Source organism: Galendromus occidentalis, unplaced genomic scaffold (assembly GCF_000255335.2).
Source record: "Galendromus occidentalis unplaced genomic scaffold, Mocc_1.1 scf7180000077466, whole genome shotgun sequence".
Classification (NCBI taxonomy): Eukaryota; Metazoa; Arthropoda; class Arachnida; order Mesostigmata; family Phytoseiidae; genus Galendromus; species Galendromus occidentalis.
In genome coordinates, this window is record NW_003805454.1 from 325250 (window position 1) to 346427 (window position 21178).

A 21178-nucleotide genomic window follows, 5' to 3' on the forward strand; every position below is an offset into this window, starting at 1 on the left:
AGGAAAGTTCGACTCCATACCTGATCGATTCGGAAATCGTCGAGCGGACAAACCATGCCACCATTGCTCAGGCGTTCATGAACTCCTTGAATTTGCTCTGGCCAGAAGGTATCCAGCATAACAAAGTGCTGCTGTTCGTCAGTGATGCAGCACCTTATATGAAGAAAGCCGCTGCCGGCTTAAAGGTTCTTTTCCCGAATATGATTCACGTAACATGCCTGGCGCATGGAATCCATCGAGTATGTGAAGAGATACGTGTTCTGTTCCCGGAGGTGGACAGCATCATTGCCAATGTCAAGAAAATATTCCTAAAAGCGCCTCCTCGCATCCGAGTTCTTCGAGCCACGGCGCCAAACGTGCCCTCGCCTCCTGAGCCCATACTCACTCGATGGGGCACCTGGCTCTCCGCGGCTCTGTACTACGCGAGGCATTTGGAGGACATCAAACGTGTGTTAGAGGGGCTCGACGAAAGCGAAGCCGCTGCAATCAAGAAGTCCAAGGATTTGTTGCTCAATACGAGCGTGAAGTCACACCTCACTTTCATCGCTGCGAATTTCTCGGCTCTGCCCGACTACATAAAAAAACTAGAATGTAGCTCGCAGATGCTGAGCGTGACGCTCAAAATTTTCAACGAATTCAAACAACGCATCAATGAGGCCGAGGGACCCAAGGGAGAGATGGTAAAGAGCAAACTGAAACGTGTCCTCCAACAAAATCGAGGGTTTGAAATTTTGACCCAAATCGAAAGGGCTCTCTCAGGTGAGGCAGGTGGCCCCTCAATCGCGGAGATGTCTGTCGCCGAAATTTCCTGTTTCAAGTACGCTCCTGCAGTCAGTGTGGATGTAGAGCGGTCCTTCTCCCGCTACAAATCACTTCTCTCCGATCGACGGCACGGTCTGACGCCGGAAAATGCCAAGTTTCACATGATACCGATGTGCAATGTAACTCCAGTAGAATAAAGAGCTCCCATCTCCTTACGAAATCACACGTTTCATGTTCTTGCTCCTCCTCGGTCTAGTTCGGAGTGCTTTTTCTTTCAGGTTTTAAGTGCCTTTCTTGCCTATTTTGCCTATTTTTCATGCCTATTTCGCAGATTTTTAGTGCCTTTTTGCCTGCCTATTTTGGAGTTTTTTAGTGCCTGAAAGTCCAGGCTCTACTGATGAGTCAAGGCCGGGCCTGCTTAAGGGGAATCAGGAGCCAAGGCTGTTGACGCGAGTCTTTGAGTTGGGGTCGCTTTCTGCTCGATCTCCATATGTGTCAAAGGCGTCTTGCTGAGACGTATTGGCTGGTTGAGTCGGCGACAAACCTTGGATATTTCTTTGATCTCCTTGAGGAGTCCGTTGATTGTTCTCCGGACGATCTGTTGTTTCTGAATCGCTCATTGTGTAGGACTTGGGGGGTGGATGAGCTTTGGGTCCCTATTGTTGTTGCTCGTGCTCGTGATCACCCAACCTGGTTCCCTCGCGCCGCTGGGCGAGGTGTCGATGGTAATCCGTGGTTGGCACTTCGAAGTTGCACCGGATTCGATGATAATCTGATCTTGAGAGACGATTCTCTTCCACGGTATGTTGCACGCAATTTTTAAGCGCCGAGCACTGATACTTGATTACCCACTAACCGGTTGGGATGTCTTACACTCAAGGTAGTTGGTTTGGCAGGATGCGCGGAGAGTTCGTGAAGGAGAACTTCTGGCGTGAGTTGATTTTTCTGACTTCAAAATGCGATGTACAAATCGCTGGACCGCTAAGAGAGTACACGATAAAATGAATCCCCAGCTCCGAAAGCGGGTGATCTGCACTGATTCGGGATTATTTCCCGAGGGAACTAGTCGAAGACGGGTCAGAGGGGTCTGAGGACCGCAACTGGCTTAATCGTCTGTGACAGACTGAACCGAGTCCGATAAATAAATCGCGACTGCGGTCGGAGCTTTCGGGTGGGTCCACGATTTTCGCACTTGTTCTCCCTCCTGACTTGACTAATTAGAGATATATTTTTTTCCCGCTCAAGATGGCGACTCTGGTTCTTAACGATGGTGATGTCCGATTACCGATGCGGATGGTCTTTCCCCATCAGTAATCTGTCTATGTTCTCTGAGGGGTGAAGCCCCAAGCTGTCAGTGCAGATCGCCGCGTGGAGTGTTTATTACATAATTTGATATTCCTCCAATAAATGATCTACACTCATAATGGTATGGTTAGAATCATCATAGGTAGGGAGGAAGAGAACCGAGCTCCTGCGACCGGGAACCGTGCCAGCCCTGGCTCTGTTGTGAGGGTGTTGTGCGTATTTGCGCGTGTGCTGTTATTGTGTCTATGTGACGCAATCACCGCGACGGAGCTCCCAAGGAGCCCGTTAGTGACAGTAGGTTGCAGATCTCCATCGGTAGTATTCAAGCTTCAACAGCGTCGCGGGAATTCCCGCTCGCTATCATGGGGATCCCGCCGCTCCCGGAGCGAATCTCTCCTCAGAGGTCCCAGCCCGCCAGCCAGCCAGTCAGGATTCCTCGCCCAGGACGGTGCGTTCGATCCGAGTCGCTTGGTGTCGTGCCAGCAGAGATCCATAGCTCATATCCTCGCTCAACGTACTATTCTGTGGATACGACTTATGTTTCGCGGAACTCATTATCCTCATGTGGCGTATCAACGGAGGCCGACAGGACCATTGGCGAATTTATGCAGAGCGCTGAATATTGTGGAATGATTGATACGAGAAAAAACGCCGTGCTATTCCGAATGCCTCCCATGATCGCCCGAATAGACAGAAAAACCTAAGCTCGCAAGGCGCGGACACTTCGCGCTTCGTCGCCAATCGAGAGTTTTTTTCCGGTACGTATGGTATTTGCGAACGCATCCTCTTGAGTGATGGCTCACAATTGGATATCGAGCTGTCCTCAACCGATTCGTGACGTGCGGAATCTCCACCTTGATTCTGGACTCCGACCGGGTGTGACAAGTCTGGGGAAGGAGTCTGTCGCCGGATCCTAAACTATTAAAATCTCCGCGAACGGGTTCGAATCGAAAAGCGTGAACTCCGACATGTCATCTCCTACATCTCAAGACGGGAGGAGATGTTGCGTTCGTGGCACTTCCCAGCGACCGTACAAGATTTCACGCAATTACATCTCTCCAACTGGAATTCTTTGAAAAATTTCCGGCTCTGCTAGGATCGTAGATCGTGTCCGAGGATTCCATCCGAGAACGGTGGTACCTGTACATAAAGTACCAAGTATCCTACAGGAGCGTTCTTGGATTGTTTTCCAAATCATCTTCCGCGTACTCTCCGTTGTTCGTGCTCGGGGGAACATTACCGAGCCGTCCAGGGGTTCATATCGGGCAAAGTTCCTTGTCAGACTGTTTCGAGAAAGGAAAGTCTAGTGGTATACGCTCTCCCTGTGCCACGTGGGTTCCTGTCTGAGGAAGGCCGCTCCCACTGTTTGCCTGCGAGCTCGTGACCGCCCCCCGCGAAGAGACGCCGCACTCGAAGACCTGGCGGATCTCGCCTTGCTCGCTTGAGATTTGCCCGTTCCCACTAGTCCAGCCAAGTTCCTTCTGAACCGGTCAACGAAAGATTCATGAAGATTCATTCAAGAAGACGCCTTGCTGCGTGGTACGAGGGACAGTTCTCCATGACTTAGCCGACGGCATTTTGTCGTGGCATCTCGATCGAAGACCAGCTCCGGATCGGAGTTCTGTGTGCCGTTCTATCTCTGACCTGAATTGAGCGTACGCAGTCCATCGGGCGATCACGAAGCGATGATATATTTTCGAGGAGACATTCAGAGCTAGCCGGTGAAGATCGCTCTGATTCACTTCAGCTGAATAGGCCATGGGCGACCGAGGATTCAATGAGTGCAAATCGTTCCCGCAATCTTAATTTTATTCCTATATGCTCAACAACTTCTGCTCGTCAGCCTCAAAACAATCACGCGTCCACAATCGGTGGCCAATGCGACAGTGGACTTCGCATCCGAGCCGTCCATGGACGTGACGATCGCCCGGATATCTCTCGAGAAGGCGATCGTGTTTTGCACGATTTCGTTGCCCACGAAGAATCCTTTCCATTTACAGCTCCGCAGACACCCCTCGGTCGTTGCAAAAAGCGCTCCACTCTTCATGGGAACTGCGCAGTACACGCTGCTCGACAGGTCCACGGTGAGGCTCAGCTTGGCGTTCTGCAATAGATAAGGGAATTTCTCGAAGATTAATATGTCAGGAGTAACGATGAATATTTCACTATTCTGCGCGAATAGGGAGTTCGAAAAAAGATCGATCAGACGCGATTTTGAGCCTCCGCTCCGATGGTTCAGAAAGGCCGACAAATTCCATCGATCGCGTTCCGAACAAGAATTAGATTACTCTTTGCAGAACCCCACTGTCGTCCGAGAAGCTCGATCGATGCAGAATTCGACCGCTGAAGTGCTACACGATCCTCACGCTCAGAACTCTTACCTTGTCAAACACGTAGAGCTTGTCCTTGCCGCACAACAAAATATGATCATCTTTGACCATTAAAGCCTTCACTTCCTGATCCAATCGATCGATGGCGTGCAAAACAAACAACGTTCCAGCGTCGCGGATCAAGACGGAGTTCTCTTCGGTGACGATGACAATCGATTTCGAATTCAGAATCTCATTAACGGCCATTAGTTTCGGAACCTGTTTATGTTGCGATTCGACGATATACCGCTGGTCGACTATATTGTACACCTGGATGTAGCCTGCAAGTAGAGAGGCGTTCGCCTAAATCCTTCGGGACGCTGTCTCCCCATTTTTCACTGACTGCATGACAACTCTCCGTATCAATAATTCCTGGGGTCGATCAATAGAGCCGTCAGAGGCTTAGATCTTGTTCCCGATGCGGGACACTCACCGCTCTTCAGCCCGACGTATATTTTCTGCCAATGAACTAGCCCACATTGCACTCTTGCTTGAACCGGCACAACTTTCATGAGGTTACCACTGACTGCGTCGAAAACTCGAATCGCGCAATCATTCGAGCCGGTGATCACTTTGACGCTTTTGAGCTTTTTGTGCACAACGACTTCGAGCATGTACGCGCACACCGTAGGCAGTTTCGAATTCGAATCGCTGGCACTGCGGAAGAGATGCCGGACGATTCGTTAGAGACTATCTTCCGATAGGGTTTCGTTCCGATCCCGATCGTTCTCGGAATTCCGAAAGACTCCCTCCAATGTCCAGACTCACCAATGTTTGTAGGAGACCACTGCTCCGGCTCCGTCTTGGAGGGGGGTTCGCTTCACGATGCCATCCTTACTGCTCGTGTAGACGTAGCTCTCGCTGAGTTTGACTACGAGGACAATTTCGCTGTGGAGCTGTTCGTCGAACTCCGCGTTTTTGCTCCGTTTCGATTCATTACAACGCGAATCCCGAGAGGCGGTTCTTTTCTTATCATTTGTGCCACAAGGTGTGCACGGAGCTTGGACGCTGGTGCTAGCAACGGTCTCTGCGAGACTGCTGTTCAATGAGCTATTGCCGTTCGGCACTCCGAAAGCAGAGGATATCCGAGGGGACATGGCGCTTTCCGGAAGCCCGAGGCTGTGGAGGAAAGTCGAGAAGTTCGCGTTGGAGCTCGTCGTAGACCACGGCATGCTTCCGAGACCAGTGGATATTGACGGTTGCAGAATCGTATTCAGTATCGAGTTCGGATTGAAAACATCCAAACTCTGAGGCGCGGGTGGTCCTGAGGCAGGGAAAAGAAGAATTGTCATCGATTGCCAGAATCTCGATGCTCTGCTTCCGCGGACCTACGCTCACAACCGGAGACCTCCATCCGGAGGTGAGCACTGACCTTGGGTGATGGCCGCGATGAGGCGATTCTTTGCTGTTCTCAGTAACCCGATCTGCGTTTGAGCGTCTTGGTGCTCCTGCCTCATTTGAGCCAGCAGAGCCTCTATACACGGTAGAGTCTGACCCAAATAGCGCAGCTTCTCGACGAGAGCGACTTCCTGCGCAACGACTGCGGCTAATTTCCCAAATTCGTTCGGATGGACTTGGGACTTGAGCGACTCAAATGAATTCACCGACGAGGTTGGTCGCCGCTGAGGTGACTCCTGGTCATCGGTGTCCGTGTCGGAGATCGTCTCGGGGGGTCTGAAATTCGAGCAGGCGTTAGTCGGAGATCGCGACATTCGTGACTGTTGATCCGTAGTTTCCGTATTGCATCTATATGGATCGAATCGCGCTGGACGATACTTACGGCTGAGCGGGCGTCGGCACGACCGTGCATTCTTCGGCGACATCGTCTCTGCGCTGGGGAGTTCGCGGAGCTTTGCTGGCTGCGCTTCGAGATTCTTTCTTCACGACAGGAGGACAGTCGCTGCTGTCGTCGTCCGCCCCCAGCTCCAACTTATCAGTTTGAGTCTGGCATCCGGAAACAAATACGTCAGACAGATGCGCGACTCCCTCGTCTCCCTAAATCTCAGGAATATTTCAAGGGGCGGTGGAATTTCAGCTCGCCTCCATGTGAGGTCTTCTTACCCGTTGAGCTCGAGCTTCACCGAAAGTTTCCTGCTGCTCGATCTCCCGGTCAGAGTATGGGACCCCCGGCAGAGCTTTCCGGGCGGATTTTTCCTCCGACCTGCTCCCACTGATCTGCCGGAGATGCTTCGTGAGATCGCGTCTAAAAATAAGAAGAAAGAAATCAGTTCTCTCCGATCGGCAGCACCCTGGGCGGGCGAATCGAGGGAACTGAGTTCAAAAGTTGCCGACTTACACGTCCGTACAATTGCTGAGCTTGGAAATTATGGCTTTTCGCTTGTCGACGAGACTTTTTGCACTGATGACAAGCACTTTCGGTTTGCAGTTGGCTTCTGCTCTCGATTTAGAAGGTGTCGCTTGCTGGCTCTCGGCGTTCAAGTTCTCGTCGTCACTCTGTTCTGGAATACGGAGAGTTTTGCATACCGTAAGAGCCGTCAGTGGAGGAACTCGTGGTAAGAGCCAATCCATAGCGTCAGAGCAACCATGTTCCCGGAGCATTCAATCGATTCCCGGCGGCTCCACGACGCTAAGGGCCGGCTTGATCCTCAGATGTCACTCGTCTTCGAAACAATCAACTCTAAGAGTTCTGTCTTGAGTCTAGAGTCTCGAGATGTCTCGCCGGAACCGCCGAGTCCCGCTCGCACCGCGACCAAGAATCGATATACGGAAAATACGGCGAGCTCTCCTCTTCCCGAGGTCGATGCTAAAATGCTAACCTTCCTCCGAGCTCAAGAAATACTGGTGTTTCTTGGAATTCTTGTCTTCATCTGATCGATGCTCGTCGCTCCTCGAGGGTACCCGCTCGTTCTTTGGAGTGCTAGTCTCGATCCTCGACTCTGGAAATATTCTCGTTCATTAGAATCTTGCCACGCATCGTGATTTCTGACGGTTAGTCTCTTTCCTCGAACCCCCGCCATCTACAGATTGTGGCTCCTTACGACTCTCTGGCGGTTGTGCATCCTCGACGGCTTGGTCCTCTGTCGATGCAGCTCTCGACGGGGTTTTCGAAAGACGGGGTTCGGGCCTGGAATTTCGAGTTTTCGATCAGAAACTGGACCAGGCGGCTGCGATCTCAGCGAAGGAAATCTGATCACTCACGGGCCCTCTTCTTCCTGAGGTACTGCGAAACCAGCTGATTTGAGGTCTCTTCTGAGGTTCAGCAGGGTTGATCGGTGCTTCGAACTCTGGAAGTGATTATTGACGTCCAGCCTCCTGAAGACGTCAATTTGACAAGCTTCGCATCGAAACCCCTGAAAAAAAGGAATCCGCATGAGGGGTTCCCTTTCGTTCAACGAGAGCCTTCGGCTCCCCATCACAGGCTTGAGAGAAAACATGGAATTTCTGAATGAGATATACGCATTCTCGTTGCATTCCCACCTTTTCGCCGCTCGGATCGTTGATAGATTTCAGGTAATTCTTATAGTGCTCCATCGAACAGTAGTGCACGATTACAGCCCACGGATCAGGAGAGAATGTTCCGCAAGCACTACATTCGCGAGGATGGAATGTGCGCAAAATCTCCTCTTTACTAATGGGATTCCACCAGGACCAAGACGCAGAATACCGCCTTGAATCATTCACATACTCAAAACTTAGCGCGAGTTTCAGGTAAGGAGGGTAAACTCAGAACACAGGACGAATATTCCCAATTTCAATAGTTTCGAATTCTCTCACGGGGGTGGGTCTCCATACGGCGGAGGGAAGGGGTGCTCAGTCGGATGTTCAATATACGGATAAGTGTCAGCTCGTCTCTGCAGAGGGAGAGGTCTACTTCTCCCTGGGAAATGACGCCGGTCTTGTGGTGGTCCATTGCTTCTCCTGAGAATGCGAGAGACAGAGAATAAAATATTATCCAGGCATGCAGTCGCACATCGAATCCCATTTCCGCGCTCGAAACTTTATCCCCCTCTGGCCCAGATGATGATCACTCAAGCCCGGGCTCGGGACTTCTTGACTGCACGACTGCTACCGAACACTCTTCGACACTATGCGAGCTGGCAACTCGCAACCGATGTCGAACGGAAAACTGGCATGGACGGATTCCCTCATAACCATCCACAGGCACTACCTGGGCAATGATAGAGACGGAGAGAGACCGAGATAAGAAGAACTAATAATCTTACAATCGATTCGGCCGCCGAGTACCCCGGCCCCTCCGTGGTCGACCTCTGTTGTTCTGTTGCATGGTAGTGTCAGCCATTTCCGGCAGTATTCCTCCAGGTCTGCCCGCCGGAAAGTTCATGCATTGAAGCTCAAACACGCGCCGTGTCTAGTCCACGTGAGGACCGGAGTTGTAGGAGAAGGTTTGGGTCGCGATGTAAACAGAAAGTCACTTCCGGAGCAGAGATGGCGCCATTTTTGAAAAAGGCAGACTGGCGCGAACTTTCTCAAAGACCGTTGGATTGAGAAGTGAGAATTCGACACGAATTCACGAAACTCGGTCGACCGACATCCATCGCGCTGAATATTCTCATTCAGTGGTGGATTCGGTTGGGAGGGGAATTCCGGCGGCAGTTGTTTCTCCGTTTGGAAATCACTGACGCTCTTATTTCCACCCGATGTACGCAACTTTGGACGGGATGTGTGCGATTTCCTTCGAATTACGGCTCAGTCGCGCTTCGTCGCTCGCTCATTGACCTCGGGAAAACGTCCACGATCGGTGAAATTCGTCCTCGATATAGATCGGAATCGGTAAGCATGGTGTGTCCGCTGCTTTGTGTGGCTCATTTTTGCTGGAACTTGCGCTGTTTCTCGAATCGGTCCCTAGAAGTTATCCGTGATTTTATCCCGACATAGCATGGTCATATTGAGGAATGACCTTGGATAAGCATGGAATATGGTGAGGGTGTCTGCTTGAAACACGCCACGATTTTCCAGTCTCTCCGATTCGGTTATCTCTTTTGCCAATCATCTCTAGTGAAGAATTCGTGCTGAAGAATCATGCTTGGTTTCACAACAGTCTTGTGAGTTTTTCGACCGAGCTTGTCACTGAAAGTGAAATCCATGATGGGGTATCGAATGTCTTGGACGTTTTTTTGCTGGAACCCGCCTCCTACTCTCCGCTATCCGCAGCCGAAACCAGCCGAACAAATGCGTAGACTCCTCCGTAATTTCGCCGAGATCTAAAGTCAGAGAGGTAATCGTCGATCATGGTTTCGTCGACTGCAATCTCGACACGGATTTCCAAGACGACGACGCGGAGCACACCTGGCAGACAGATACCGAGGTGAGGATGCGACTCGCAACACGCTAGATGCGCTGCTCGAATAGATCGCGGACAGCACATTCCAGCGCTACTGAGCGCCCCCGACTGCTTGGTCTTTGGATTCTAATATTTTACCGCATTCCGCAGGAACGCGGTGAGCAGCCCTATGACTGTTATGTGGGGTCCGTTTCACCTCCGAGGAAGAGCCCCGCAGCGGAGACAATGGAAGAGGATCGTGCTCTTCCCACGCAAGACGGTGGGGAAGATTCAACGAAAATGGATCCCGACGGTTTGTCGTCTTAGCCTATGAAATAGTCGATCGATGGGCTCAGTCTGATTCGATTCACGGCAGGCGAAGTCAGAATTGACCTTAGGGTGGCGAAGTCTTAATCGATTTCCGCAATTCATTCTTCGGGTGCTTGAATATCGATAACGCTCATCCTTTCTAGATTCCTTCGTGAGCCACGATAGCGATTGCGACAGTCTGACGACTTTCATCAAAGTGGATTCTCTTCGAGCGAAATTCGCTAAATGCGTAGAGCTCGTGAAGAAGGTTCCGACAATTCAGAAAGTAATTGTCGTGGTGAACGAGACCGACATCGTTCTCATGACAGCACTGCTGTGTTTGTCGAATGTTGCGGCGGAGATGTCGGGGAAGTCGGCTACGCTCGTGCAGGTTGTCAGGGCTCGGGACTTGCGGAAAGTGCGCGGTCCCGTGGACGTTGTGATCAATGTCGACATGGTGTCGTCTCTGGCCGAATTGGCCGGCCGAGGCGAACTCTTGAGGAATGAGGGTGAGTTGCCGCCTCCGATTTCTGATGGGAATGGAATCGTATGAAAGCATATCGAGGTCCTGAATGACAACGTCGTTTAACACAGATTTCATGCACCCTAGGGAGGATGAAGACTCTCTTCATGGAAGAGTTCGATAAGAATAAATGCCGCGCGATTGTCTCCGCTTCGTTCAAGTGTGGATTGGGGATGCCCTTCGAGCTGGAGTCGTACATCGTTTGACTGCCGTGAGCCAGAACTCGGAGCGACCCCAAGGCTCTTCCGAGGAACCCTAGCATCCCTCCGGGACTTTTCATTACATTAAAGTTTCTCTCTCATCATTTCCCCCGTTGGTTCGTTTCTTCATCCCCAGACAGGGATCGACTTTTTTGGTTGTATCTGTAGCTGGGAGCTGAATGAGTATGTTCAGTTTGATACTGTGAATTCACATCTGATCGCGGTTTGTAAACGTCGGAGAAGTTCTCAGGCTTTCCACAATTGTTGATTTGTTAGATACTCGCTCCTGTCAATCTTCTCATCTGAATTGGTCAACACTGACTTCCATGTCGGAATGAACTGAAAAGGCCTTGCACCAAGCTGAGGTGCCCCTTCATGTTCAAGTTAATATAAACGACCTTTGAAATCCAAGAGCCTATGATGTTGTCTGATGGTCACAGCGCATCGTCGGAATGGAGGCCGACTCTAATCGTCATCACTCATCACTGAGTCGGGATTGAAGTGTCAGTATAAGCAGGTTCCGAATTCGGCCGCTCATCGTGGCGCGAGTATCGACGGAATTCTATAGGGAGGCGAAGAGATGATTGCTTCTAACTCAACCTGGCATCTCCACCCACAAGATTCGTGGCATTAGGTTTCAGGCATTGGGGAAGCAGCCACCTGCCGTATCTTGCCGCACAGCGGAAACGAGAACTCGCGAGTCGAGGATATATAATATTATATTTTATTGAGACTCGGCTAAATGGACTCTCTGATGCTCGGATAAATGATCATATCTCGAACATAAGGTTCACGTCCAGAGTATCTTCTGTACAAATATGCCAAGGTCCATCTACAGGAAAATGCTTGGGAAACAAATCATAACGGAGAGAAATCGACTATCGGACATACGGCCCACGAGGGAACATCTTCTTCATACATTAACAACTAGGACATACTTATTTATTCCACCAAATCAAATCTCATCCGAAGCCGATGCCCTCGACTTTGTATCCATCCACACCACCGCCGCTTGATAATGTAGGTATCCGAGTCCGGCGATTCACTGAAATTCCTGGAAGGTGAAATCGAGAGTTCTCTCGGAGTCATGGCAAACTCGTCCAGAAGCGTCGTAGGTCGCGGATAAAATCAAAAGATGGAATTCTCACCGGGCCGAGGAAGCTCCTTATCTGCCGAGGCACGGGCAGACCGCAGTTCCAAAACATTTTCGCCAAATTGGACGCTCGTCCCGCGTCTTCCACAGCAAGAAGAAGAGTTTTCATCACTCCTGCTCGATAAGAGGATTCATTGTCGGACATATGCAGCGATGCCAAGAAGAGTCGAGAAAACACAGTCTTCGCTCTCCGGAATTAAAAGAAACTCACCGCTGCTGTCCAAGAGCTTCATCCTCCCGCCGATTTGATCCAATGTGTCCACCATATCAACATTGACAATCATCTGCGCCGAGTCCTTATTCGTCTCGATCTCATCAGAACAAATGACCCTTATCATTTTAGAATCTGGAATTCCTTGGACGCTCGTCGAAGACGTCGGTAGACCAGCCAAGCAGAGTACGGCGCTCAATAACAAAGGGTCCGTCCTCGATCTTTCCACGATCAATAACGTAGGTGACCGGTGCCGGTTGTCTTTCAGAAGAGCAATTAGTTCTGCGAATCGCTCGCACTGTCTTCTGACGACGACAAACATATCGATGCGGTTGTGCTCTACGGACCGAGACCCCGGATGCGAAGATCGAGGTAATATACTGGAAGGAAATAGCGTCATCAGCGAGCAAGGACGGTCGGGGGGAGACTCGAACGGTGAGTCCCTCGACCGATCGGTGTCGGTTTCCGACGTCGACGTTTCGGCGTCCCAATTCTCGAAACTACGCACTCCGCATCCCTGACGCGATTTCTCGTGTGGATGTTCGGATTCTCTCTCATTGCCATGATATCGGGTTTTGGCGCCGGAGCCTTCGGTGGTACTCGTTGCCGAACGACTGGGCTTCCCAGCCTATGATGCGGATATGCGACACTTGAGGCCGAAGTGTCCACAGCTGCCTTCGGGGGCGACACAGTCGCTCGCGTCGGGCTTGCCGAAGTCCCTCGTACCGCAGTCTGGGCTTCTGTTAAGCGGGTCATCCCAGTTTGCGTCTGTAGAGGAGGCACGGGAGGACTCCGACCTGACAGTATACGGAGGATTAGATCATCGTCGAGTCATAAACTGGTCGAATCGGTTGCAGAGAATCCGAAAAAGATTTCTGACCATTGAGGAGAGGCTTTGACTGCGCACTCCCTATTCGGATGCCATTACCACGGGAAGCTGGTAAATTGTAGGTATCGGGGAATCCTTGGCAGCAAAGAGGAATTTTCACAAGTGAAAACGAGAGCGGAGCGGAGAATCCTCGAGCTCATCATGAGAACATTCGGTCTGCGAAGATTCGGAGCATCTTACCCTTCATGCCGGTTTCAACTCGTCCAGAATGGCGCTCCGTTCCTGTCGAACTCGGAGGACGCTGCACGGTCCATGCCGGATCGACCGTGGCGCTTTGTGATGAGATGGCTGTTCGAAAAACGAGAATCAGGACCCGACAAGTACAGCGGGGAATTCGCTCGTACGGAATCCTGACAACTCGTGTTCATTGCGGCCGAGTGAAGGAATTCGATTTCATGATTCTCAGCGTACCTGGTGTATTCTTTTGCAAGCGGCCGGCGGTGAGAGCTATGTGTTGTTTGATCACATGAGGAACACTGGTCTTCGCGTTCCCTGCAACGGGTTGCTGGCTACCCCGACCTGGAAAAGAATGATCGAGATCTAGGTTTTTTTGCTGGGCCCCGCGAGCCCTAAGAGACAAATGAGGGGGTAGACACTTCTCAATCGTCGATGAGCTGAACCTCATTCTTTCAGCACGAGTCTCACCGTTGACCATCTGTGGATCGATACTCTTCGGTAAAGTAAGGTCGGGAGACCTCGGCTCGACCGTCTCTATCAGTTGTGTCTGACCTCCCGATTTTGAATTCAAATCTGGCGAGGGTGCTGGGGTTCGCTTTGCGCCCCAACCTCGCAATGCAAAAGTCGTGTTTTTATTGCCCCAGCCGGTATTCGATGATCGGGGAGTCGCGCCGTTCGACTTTCCCCAGCCGACCTGTGTGGATGATAGGAAACTTATACCCCCATTAGTGTATCTCTCGATCGAAGCGAATCGGGAAAGAATTCAGGGAACTAACCTCTGTTGACTCTTCCCGCTCAGCAAGTTCTCCCCATCCTTGATCTTTGTCGTCGATATCTTTGATGGATGAGCAGAACCGTTCTTGCTGCCTCGTGAGACTGGCAGCTGCTGCTTTGTTCAAACCACCCCACCTATATGAACGAGATTGAGGGTAATACCCGCCCGGATCGAAAGCTCAAGGACAAGACGATCGGTCCACTTTCCGGCAATCCCCATAAATATCAGGGACGGCGGAAATTGACCGCGTCGGAATACCGCTTCGACGGATCAAATCTTCCCCCATTCGGAGAGCGTGCTCGAGGGGATTCCATCCCGACGGCTGATGATCTGAGCTGTCGAGAATGGGTTTCGAAGCTGACCGAGGAGGAATTTCGAATGATTTTAACTCACATTCCAAAATGAGATGATCCCTCCCGAACTTCCCCGATCTAAGAACAACGGATCGCGCCGAGGGAGCCAACTCGTAATGGCGGACGTTGATCGTGCCACGTTGTCGCGGCCTCTCACGGACGCCGAACTTCGTGTTCCGATCAGAGATGACTGACGTTGGAGCTGGGGCCCCTTCGTCAAGTGAATATCGCGTCAGCGGTTTCTCCTCTCAAGAGCATTCCGAACAAGAACTCGGAGCATATCAAGTTTCAGGGGACCAGAAGACTGAACGAATCTCCTGCTTTCCTCCAGCCTCTGCGGTTTTATTTTCCGAATCTGAAAAACGAAGTTTTGCTCTCCATCATCTTCTAAACTCCGAACCGTGTCATCCGTATGAGCTGCGCGACTCGCTCAGAGGGAGCGGAATCGATACTACAGTCTCCTGTTACTCCTCCCACGCGAACTTAGTCTCCCGTTGCGATTCCGCGCTGTGATGTTCGGTATTGTGGCGATGCTCGGAGCGCTGTGCAACAAATCGGCGCGGCCAACAATGGTGCAGCATGCAACCCTTCGAGCACCCCCGGACTCGCGAAAGCGTGCGAAGGAAACACAATCAACAGTACCAATATACGTGTTCCGACACACGACCGGTAGAGATGAGATTCTCCAACCTATATCCCCTAGTACTACGAATTCCTCACTGGAGCCAGCTCCCTAGATTCCCCTCGACCCGGCCAATTTTCGATAGACTGTGATTTTTCCGGTTCCGCCCTAGGCACTGTCGGTACCGGACGACGACCCAACCCAAGCTCCTGTAGCTCGGAACCTCTCCGACGTTCCAGGCCGATTCGGGTATTATCGTTCGAGTCGATTCGGTCACTCGAGTCAAGGGAGAATTCCTCGACCAACGCAGACTTCCAGCTCACCCTTCGAGCGATGGACTAACGAACCACCTGAAATTCTCAGGGACGACCTCAACGTATCTCCGTGACTCTTTTATTTACAATCTACAACCACGAGTAGGCGGTTAACATTGGCAGACATCAACACTTTGAATCGTCCGACGCTATGTGCTTGCTCTAACCGACCGCAGTCACCTGGTTCTAATACATCGTAGTCGTCTCGGATAGCGACTTTCCAAAACCGTCGCGAGGAGCGACCGGCTGCCGGCGTTCGTCGATCAATCATTGTACCAATCCTCTCATCAACCAAACGGATCATACGGTTACTCTCGGTCATTCAAATCATTCGTACCGCCCGCGTCGTAACTCCTTCTATGAGTCAATCATCCTCAGCTGCTCACTCGAGGATAAAATTAATAATTCATGGAACTCAGGAACAATAACGGTTGGCATTTCCCCCTCACCACCTCAGTCGGAATGTATCTGAGCCTCTCTGCGATTATTTGTGTTCGTAACTGAGATTTCACCTAAATATGTCAAGCGAAGTACGCTACCGGAAAGAATATATATTTCGAGCTCATGGCTGGATTGGTACTTTCATCACGAAAACTTCACAACAAAATCTCTCGTCGTTATCGAGAGTCGTTATCGAGAGAAGCTTCAACGATTCCTCAATAACACCGACTCCGACAATCTCTGGCTCGCCTCGTCGCTATCAATCGAAACACACCACTAAGGAAGCTAATCAACCGAGGAAATTCACATATGAAACCCTCTGTTCTTAGTTAAATCCATTTTTCGATTGGAATTAAATAACGCCTATGATTCAACGATTGAAATAAAATAAAAATCACTTTCAGCTCATTCAACTTTTTTTGGACAACTCCGCACCGTCGCACGTAGTCGACGCTCTAAGCCGACGTCGATGAGAGATCATTGCGTTTCGATAAAACATGCATCGCTTGTGACGGAGACAAATTGAAAACTCCTTGTTCTTCGAGGGCAGCGCTCCCCTGCAAATAATCCGAAAATAGGTCTTAGCTTCCGTCGGAAACACTAGCGAGCTCCCGGGCAGGCATTCCAGTCGAGAGTCTGATTCTGGGCTCGCAAAACGGCATTTACCTGAACAACGTCGGTCAATCTAGCAGATTTCAACGTTTCTTGGAGGATCCATGCGACAGCACGCGGCATATTCAAGAGAGTACAGGCTTCTTTGACTTCTTTGAAGAAGTTCTCCGGCGTTTCTGAATACGGACTGAACAGGGGGAACAGATTCCGTTCGAGATCGAAACCCAATTGTTGGGCGCCCCCCTCCGAGAAATAGTTTTCCAGTATTATGTCCTCGTAGATGTACAACGACAAGCCTCGCGCCAAACCCTGCCAGAGCATCGCGAAGAGAGGTGCGGCCAGTGCCGCGTGCAGACGCGACAGATGACATTGGAGAAGAGACAGCATCGGAAACGCCGTTGGAGTCAATGCTAGGGGTTCGTCCCGGGTGGCCGCCGGCATACAGAACCATCTGCGGGATGACAATTATGATTCACCGGAACAATACGACGGAATTTCGACGCATTTCAGAAGGTTTCCGAGGAGCCCGACGGCACCCCGAGCTCGTGTCTAAATCTGACGAAAGGAACCTACTTTTCTCGGTGATAGGCCCGACATTTGATCTTTATGTCGGACAGTAAACAGTCGACCATTGTCAAGATCGCATCCTTGTACAATTTCTCCAAGAGATCCGTAACCTAAACGAGAAAGTATGAAGGCCTCTTCAGTTAAATCCGGAATCAGGTCGTGGTGGAATCGACGCATCTGAGCATATTATTATTATAATTGTTGTCATCGAGGACCTTCGTCCCAGGCGCAGATTCTCCGTAAATACCTGTTCGAAGACGCTTTCTTCCGTCGAAGCCTGATTGGCGTTGACTACGGTTGAAGGCGTGTCGGAGTCTGGCGACGTCGGTTCAGTGACGTCGCTCGAACATAAACTCTGCTGGGTGGAAGCTCGACGTCGTTCCAATTTGTTACAAACTTCGAGAAGATTAATGAAGAAGGGTTGATTGCTCCATTCATTGAGCACGAACACGACGTAGTGAGCGGCGTTCAGTATCGGACAGACGTCGTACAGACTGCCGCCTTCCATCCTCGAGTTGAAAATCTGTAGCAGACACACTCTGAAGTCTTCTAAGAGAATTTGCTGTAGCGATAAAAACTTTAAGGCATGTTCCGGATTCTCCAGGTGGCGATAGCGCTCAGTCATTGAGCTCAGTAACATCATGAAGCCCTCGGCACACTCGGGCACCTTCAGCGTGTCCTCTAGATCCGACTCGATGTCTGATTCTAGCGAGTAAGGGCAGGTCCACGCCGAAGGGGAACTCAGAAGCTTGTCGCGTTTCTCATCGGCAACTGGAAATCAAGGTCAATCGTCACATGGAGGCCCGCCTTGAGCTCAGGGGAATCAAGATACCGAGGGAAGATTTTCGCCGGAAGCAACAAACACAAAGAAGGGACTCACACTTCTTCTCGAGAGCGATCCACCTGATGAAACATCTATCCGTGGTGAGAGCGTTCAATATACAAGGGAACTGCGCGGGATAACCGAAATTCCTGAGCTCAGCGTGGAACAGAAGGACCTCCTCTATTGTATGGGTCAACAGCAGCTCATTGTCTTCCGCCAGTAGCAACGGGAGATCAACTTCCAGTTTGGCAATCGCAGTTTGAACTAAACTCCGCATCAGCTCCAGCTGTAAATCGGAAGAAACTTAGCGCGTGCTGTGAGTAGGGATTTTTTTCCGGGATACTCCGAGGAAATATCTCTAGCGTGACACCCCCGATTGTGTTGGAAGCTGCACTGACCGTAGCGTGGATTCCTTCGATATTGTGCTTCGCTAAAATCGGTTGCACGAATTTTTCACAAAACCTAGTTGCACGGATAGAGTACCTCGTTAGCGCTTCCGTTTTCACTCCTCAGGATGGAAAAACTTGGCTCAACATATGCCGGTTTTCGGTTCTGGCTCGCTTACACAGAATGATCCTGGATCCAAGTTAGGGTTTGGGTGAGGTACCACTCGGGTTTGTCCACCCGATTCGTCTGGCGTTTGCTAACGAAATGGAACAGGAATCTCTTTTTCAGCGGTTTCACCATCATCTCGATGGGCAACAATGTCCCGTTAGCTGAAGGTGCTTGATTTTCTTGCATGAGAAGTTCGTGCGGCAGTTGAATTTTGTAGAGGTTCAGGAAAGCTGTTTCGAACATGGCGAACGTATCTGGGGTGCAGCTCAGGTTCGCGGCTACCGTTGAGTTGATCAGAGGCCATCCGAGCGACGAAAGGACTCGATCGAACTCTCTGGAGAGAAGGAACAATCGTTACGCTCAGCGACTCGATGATACGAATGAGGAGCCGGATGAGAAGAATATCCGCCGATCGACTCACTTTTCGAATTTTTCTTTCAGGAGATTCTGCCAATAGATGATCGTCTTCTTGAGGAAAGACATCAAATGATGGCATTCCGAAGTTTTCAATTTCAACCACGCGTCTACCAGAAGCGCTAAGTGAGCTATCGCGGAACCGTCATCGGCCCGTTCGACGGCCTCTTCGATATATTGACTGCAAACGAAGAAACATCGTCAGAGCGTCCTCCGGGCGGAAGCTGGAATCGTGAGGCTGGGCGGGGGAGGATTTCACGGAAAATAGTGCCTCGTTGGGCCCGGCGCATACCTGATGTCCTCGAGCTTGGCTATCCACTGTAGATATTGCCGTAACCTCAATAAACGCTGTATGTCAGCCAGGGAGGTGTCAAACTCCTGTTTGACTTGACTTGCGCTTTCGAGGTGCGTCGACACATCGTTCAAAATTCGGCAGTGAACGTCCTCCAGCAGCTCCATCTTCGCCAAGGAGTCTCTCGCGAAGTTCAGCAATCCTTTCACTTGCTCGGGATCAGCCTGTCCGTTCTCCTTAACTTGTCGCATCTGCGGAAGGATTAGAAAGGTCTCGTCCGAAAATCAGTCATTTTACGCCGGGAAGGGAAGCATGCGGAATTTCTCGCAGGGATTTCGGTTTCCTCGAGACCCGACTCAAGCAAAGCAGAAATGTTCACGGAGTCCTGCGTAGAGTCGGGACCTACTTCCTCACCTTGAGCTCGAGACTCTTCTTTTTCGCTTGCAGACTCTCATGGTACTGTTTCGCTCTCGAAATCTGCCTCATGTCCCCACCGATCTCCGCGTTCAGCTCATCAACTACAGCCGCCGTCTGAACAGGGTCTTTCCGAGGAGCCAAAGGCTCCGCCGCTTTCTCGGACATTGTGCTGCTCTGAAGCCAACTTTATCTGTGGGACAAGAATCTGCTTCAGGAGGCGGACGTTTTCCACTCCGGCAGGTCTCCGCTACGGCGTTCTCAACCGGGCAACGTTTCGCAATAGCCGATGTTGAGGGGCTCGAACACACGGCGCGTCGAGCTCGGTGCGACGACGCTCGATTTCAATCTTGGGAGGGTTTCTACGACGGAATCACGATGCGGAAGGATGAATTCATTCCCATGGAGTCACTGCGGGACAAAGCTTCCATCCTTCGAGAGAGCCCCGATTTGGCGTTTGACAGGTCGCACGTTTGACACCAAATGGAACAGAGTCATGCTTTGGACTCGAAGTAGACCCTACGCCGTTACAATTGATCCCTGGTTGGAGGGGGGTACGAGGAAACGACGAAGAGGTGCTCATTAGGCACTTAGAGCCTTCTAAGGGGGAAAAGAACATTCTGCCAATGGATTTCCGCGCACATTGGAGTCGTTCGGAACGCGACACGTACAGTGCACCTGACCTCCCTCATCCGCGCGCAAAATAGAATGCAACCCTGCAGCAGCTCTACGGACGCCTCAGACTCCTCACATATGTGATATTCTCACCTAAAAAAGGATCCTCGTATATATTAGCCACGTCACATCACTGCAAACGGTTGCCGTGTCTCATCTGGAGCTCTCGAATAAACAGACTGCCTGGTCCAGGAACCGCGTCACAGTCCGCGCGCGGAACGAGATCCCCAGCGAACTCCTTCCAGGCGGGGGAAAAAAGCCTGCCGGCCGGAATTTCTCGAATTCGGCATTTTCGGAGCGGGGTGGATGGGAGGATGTGTTTCCCTGAGGAATTCAAGTCACATTTCCGAACAATCGATCCCGGTGCTCGCGGAGCTGCCGTAAAGGCTTCTACGTGGAGCAAAGTTGTTGCGCCCGTTGAGCTCTGGCAAAAAGAAGATAGACCTGCTCTGTGACAGTTGATTTGTGGAAGTTGTTCGCTGCATCTCGATTCGTGCCTCAAAAGTCGATTTGTAGATCATACACAGTGTTTTGCGAGTGGCCGGAGTGACGGACTCGTGGTCCGGCGATACAGGGATCTTTAATGTTCGAGACGTGACGCCGAGTGGACCCCGGGTTAACTTCAAAGTTCTTCGTTGTGTTTTTATGTTCACGGTGGACTGACCCAGAAGCCGGTGGCCATAGGCAGCTGGTGAGTTCGGTGAAAAGATTCAGCGCTACGGTGTCCCGTCCGCTACGTAGCTAAGTGAACAAGATTCTCGGGCTTATAGTTGATCGTATGGAACCGAGGAGACGGATTAAATTCGTCTCGGGATGTCAAGGCTCGATGATTTAAGTCTACATTGAGTATCGCCGAAGAGTGATTTCGGGCACGTGCTAGATGACATCGATCAGAGTGAAGTTTCGCCGGATCCATAAGAGTGTTAGGAGACCAACCCGAGTTGATTACCCGTTGAAAGTGGAGATCTGTTGCTCTCGGTGACCACCACGGGAATACCTGTTGCTCGTGGGAGAAAAGCTACTGACTCAACCGGGGTCGTAAATTTTCGCCTGGGAATCGAAGCCTGGTCTCTCGGCTGATATCTAACGGTACCGTATTGTTATTCGTCCCTCATGTGCGATTTCGGCATCGCTCTGGATGGTGATTCGATGCTGAATCGATTCGAAGATTGTCTCCCCAT

The 21178-nt window shown here is 51.0% G+C and overlaps 4 protein-coding genes, 1 long non-coding RNA gene and 1 pseudogene across 5 annotated transcripts; 2 read left to right on the forward strand and 4 right to left on the reverse strand.

The window, feature by feature from the left end:
- LOC100906361 (uncharacterized) overlaps nt 1–959 on the forward strand; it is a 2163-nt pseudogene extending 1204 nt beyond the window's left edge.
- A 2930-nt stretch (nt 960–3889) lies between these two features.
- Nucleotides 3890–7928, reverse strand: LOC100906508 (uncharacterized). Its single transcript, XM_003744420.1, has 12 exons — nt 7875–7928; nt 7596–7747; nt 7436–7521; nt 7214–7333; nt 6733–6895; nt 6498–6639; nt 6217–6380; nt 5809–6110; nt 5205–5700; nt 4870–5093; nt 4449–4717; nt 3890–4171 (listed from the first exon to the last, which is right to left on the reverse strand). Exons 1-12 carry the CDS (start codon nt 7926–7928, stop codon nt 3890–3892), a joined length of 2454 nt encoding a protein of 817 aa, XP_003744468.1.
- A 1057-nt stretch (nt 7929–8985) lies between these two features.
- Nucleotides 8986–10997, forward strand: LOC100903080 (uncharacterized). The gene is made up of 6 exons (XM_003744400.2): nt 8986–9188; nt 9375–9460; nt 9570–9723; nt 9850–9991; nt 10152–10496; nt 10598–10997. The coding sequence occupies exons 2-6, from the start codon at nt 9438–9440 to the stop codon at nt 10714–10716; spliced, it is 783 nt and encodes a 260-aa protein (XP_003744448.1). The 5' UTR covers nt 8986–9188; nt 9375–9437; the 3' UTR covers nt 10717–10997.
- Nucleotides 10998–11420: 423 nt separating this feature from the next.
- Nucleotides 11421–12257, reverse strand: LOC100903226 (uncharacterized). The gene is made up of 3 exons (XR_145518.2): nt 12075–12257; nt 11859–11977; nt 11421–11764 (listed from the first exon to the last, which is right to left on the reverse strand). It is a non-coding gene; the product is annotated as an uncharacterized LOC100903226 (long non-coding RNA).
- LOC100906653 (uncharacterized) lies at nt 12203–14395 on the reverse strand. Its single transcript, XM_018639950.1, has 9 exons — nt 14309–14395; nt 13917–14049; nt 13609–13834; nt 13375–13482; nt 13144–13251; nt 12955–13038; nt 12583–12871; nt 12323–12454; nt 12203–12209 (listed from the first exon to the last, which is right to left on the reverse strand). Coding segments are annotated over exons 1-9 (1089 nt in total). The 5' UTR covers nt 14311–14395.
- Nucleotides 14396–16042: 1647 nt separating this feature from the next.
- Nucleotides 16043–19490, reverse strand: Rint1 (RAD50 interactor 1). The gene is made up of 10 exons (XM_029111761.1): nt 19323–19490; nt 18909–19159; nt 18624–18797; nt 18213–18536; nt 18046–18109; nt 17705–17933; nt 17072–17595; nt 16831–16934; nt 16312–16708; nt 16043–16202 (listed from the first exon to the last, which is right to left on the reverse strand). The coding sequence occupies exons 1-10, from the start codon at nt 19488–19490 to the stop codon at nt 16101–16103; spliced, it is 2337 nt and encodes a 778-aa protein (XP_028967594.1). The 3' UTR covers nt 16043–16100.
- Between the last annotated feature and the right edge of the window lie 1688 nt (nt 19491–21178).

Excerpts from the sequence above, each read along its gene's own strand:
- LOC100906653 (XM_018639950.1), bottom strand. Across the intron at positions 13,483-13,608 it reads CGATCCACAGATGGTCAACG|GTCGGGGTAGCCAGCAACCC; the intron begins GTGAGACTCGTG and ends ATTCTTTTCCAG. Across the intron at positions 12,455-12,582 it reads AATCGCGTCAGGGATGCGGA|TATATTACCTCGATCTTCGC; the intron begins GTGCGTAGTTTC and ends ATTTCCTTCCAG.
- Rint1 (XM_029111761.1), bottom strand. The coding sequence starts at position 19,490 with ATGTCCGAGAAAGCGGCGGAGCCTTTGGCTCCTCGGAAAGACCCTGTT. Across the intron at positions 19,160-19,322 it reads AGAAGAGTCTCGAGCTCAAG|ATGCGACAAGTTAAGGAGAA; the intron begins GTGAGGAAGTAG and ends ATCCTTCCGCAG. Across the intron at positions 18,798-18,908 it reads GCCAAGCTCGAGGACATCAG|TCAATATATCGAAGAGGCCG; the intron begins GTATGCGCCGGG and ends CTTCGTTTGCAG.
- LOC100906508 (XM_003744420.1), bottom strand. The coding sequence starts at position 7,928 with ATGGAGCACTATAAGAATTACCTGAAATCTATCAACGATCCGAGCGGC. Across the intron at positions 6,640-6,732 it reads CTCAGCAATTGTACGGACGT|ACGCGATCTCACGAAGCATC; the intron begins GTAAGTCGGCAA and ends TCTTATTTTTAG. Across the intron at positions 5,701-5,808 it reads CATCGCGGCCATCACCCAAG|GACCACCCGCGCCTCAGAGT; the intron begins GTCAGTGCTCAC and ends TCCCTGCCTCAG.
- LOC100903080 (XM_003744400.2), top strand. The coding sequence starts at position 9,438 with ATGCTTGGTTTCACAACAGTCTT. Across the intron at positions 9,992-10,151 it reads AACGAAAATGGATCCCGACG|ATTCCTTCGTGAGCCACGAT; the intron begins GTTTGTCGTCTT and ends CATCCTTTCTAG. Across the intron at positions 10,497-10,597 it reads CGAACTCTTGAGGAATGAGG|GGAGGATGAAGACTCTCTTC; the intron begins GTGAGTTGCCGC and ends CATGCACCCTAG.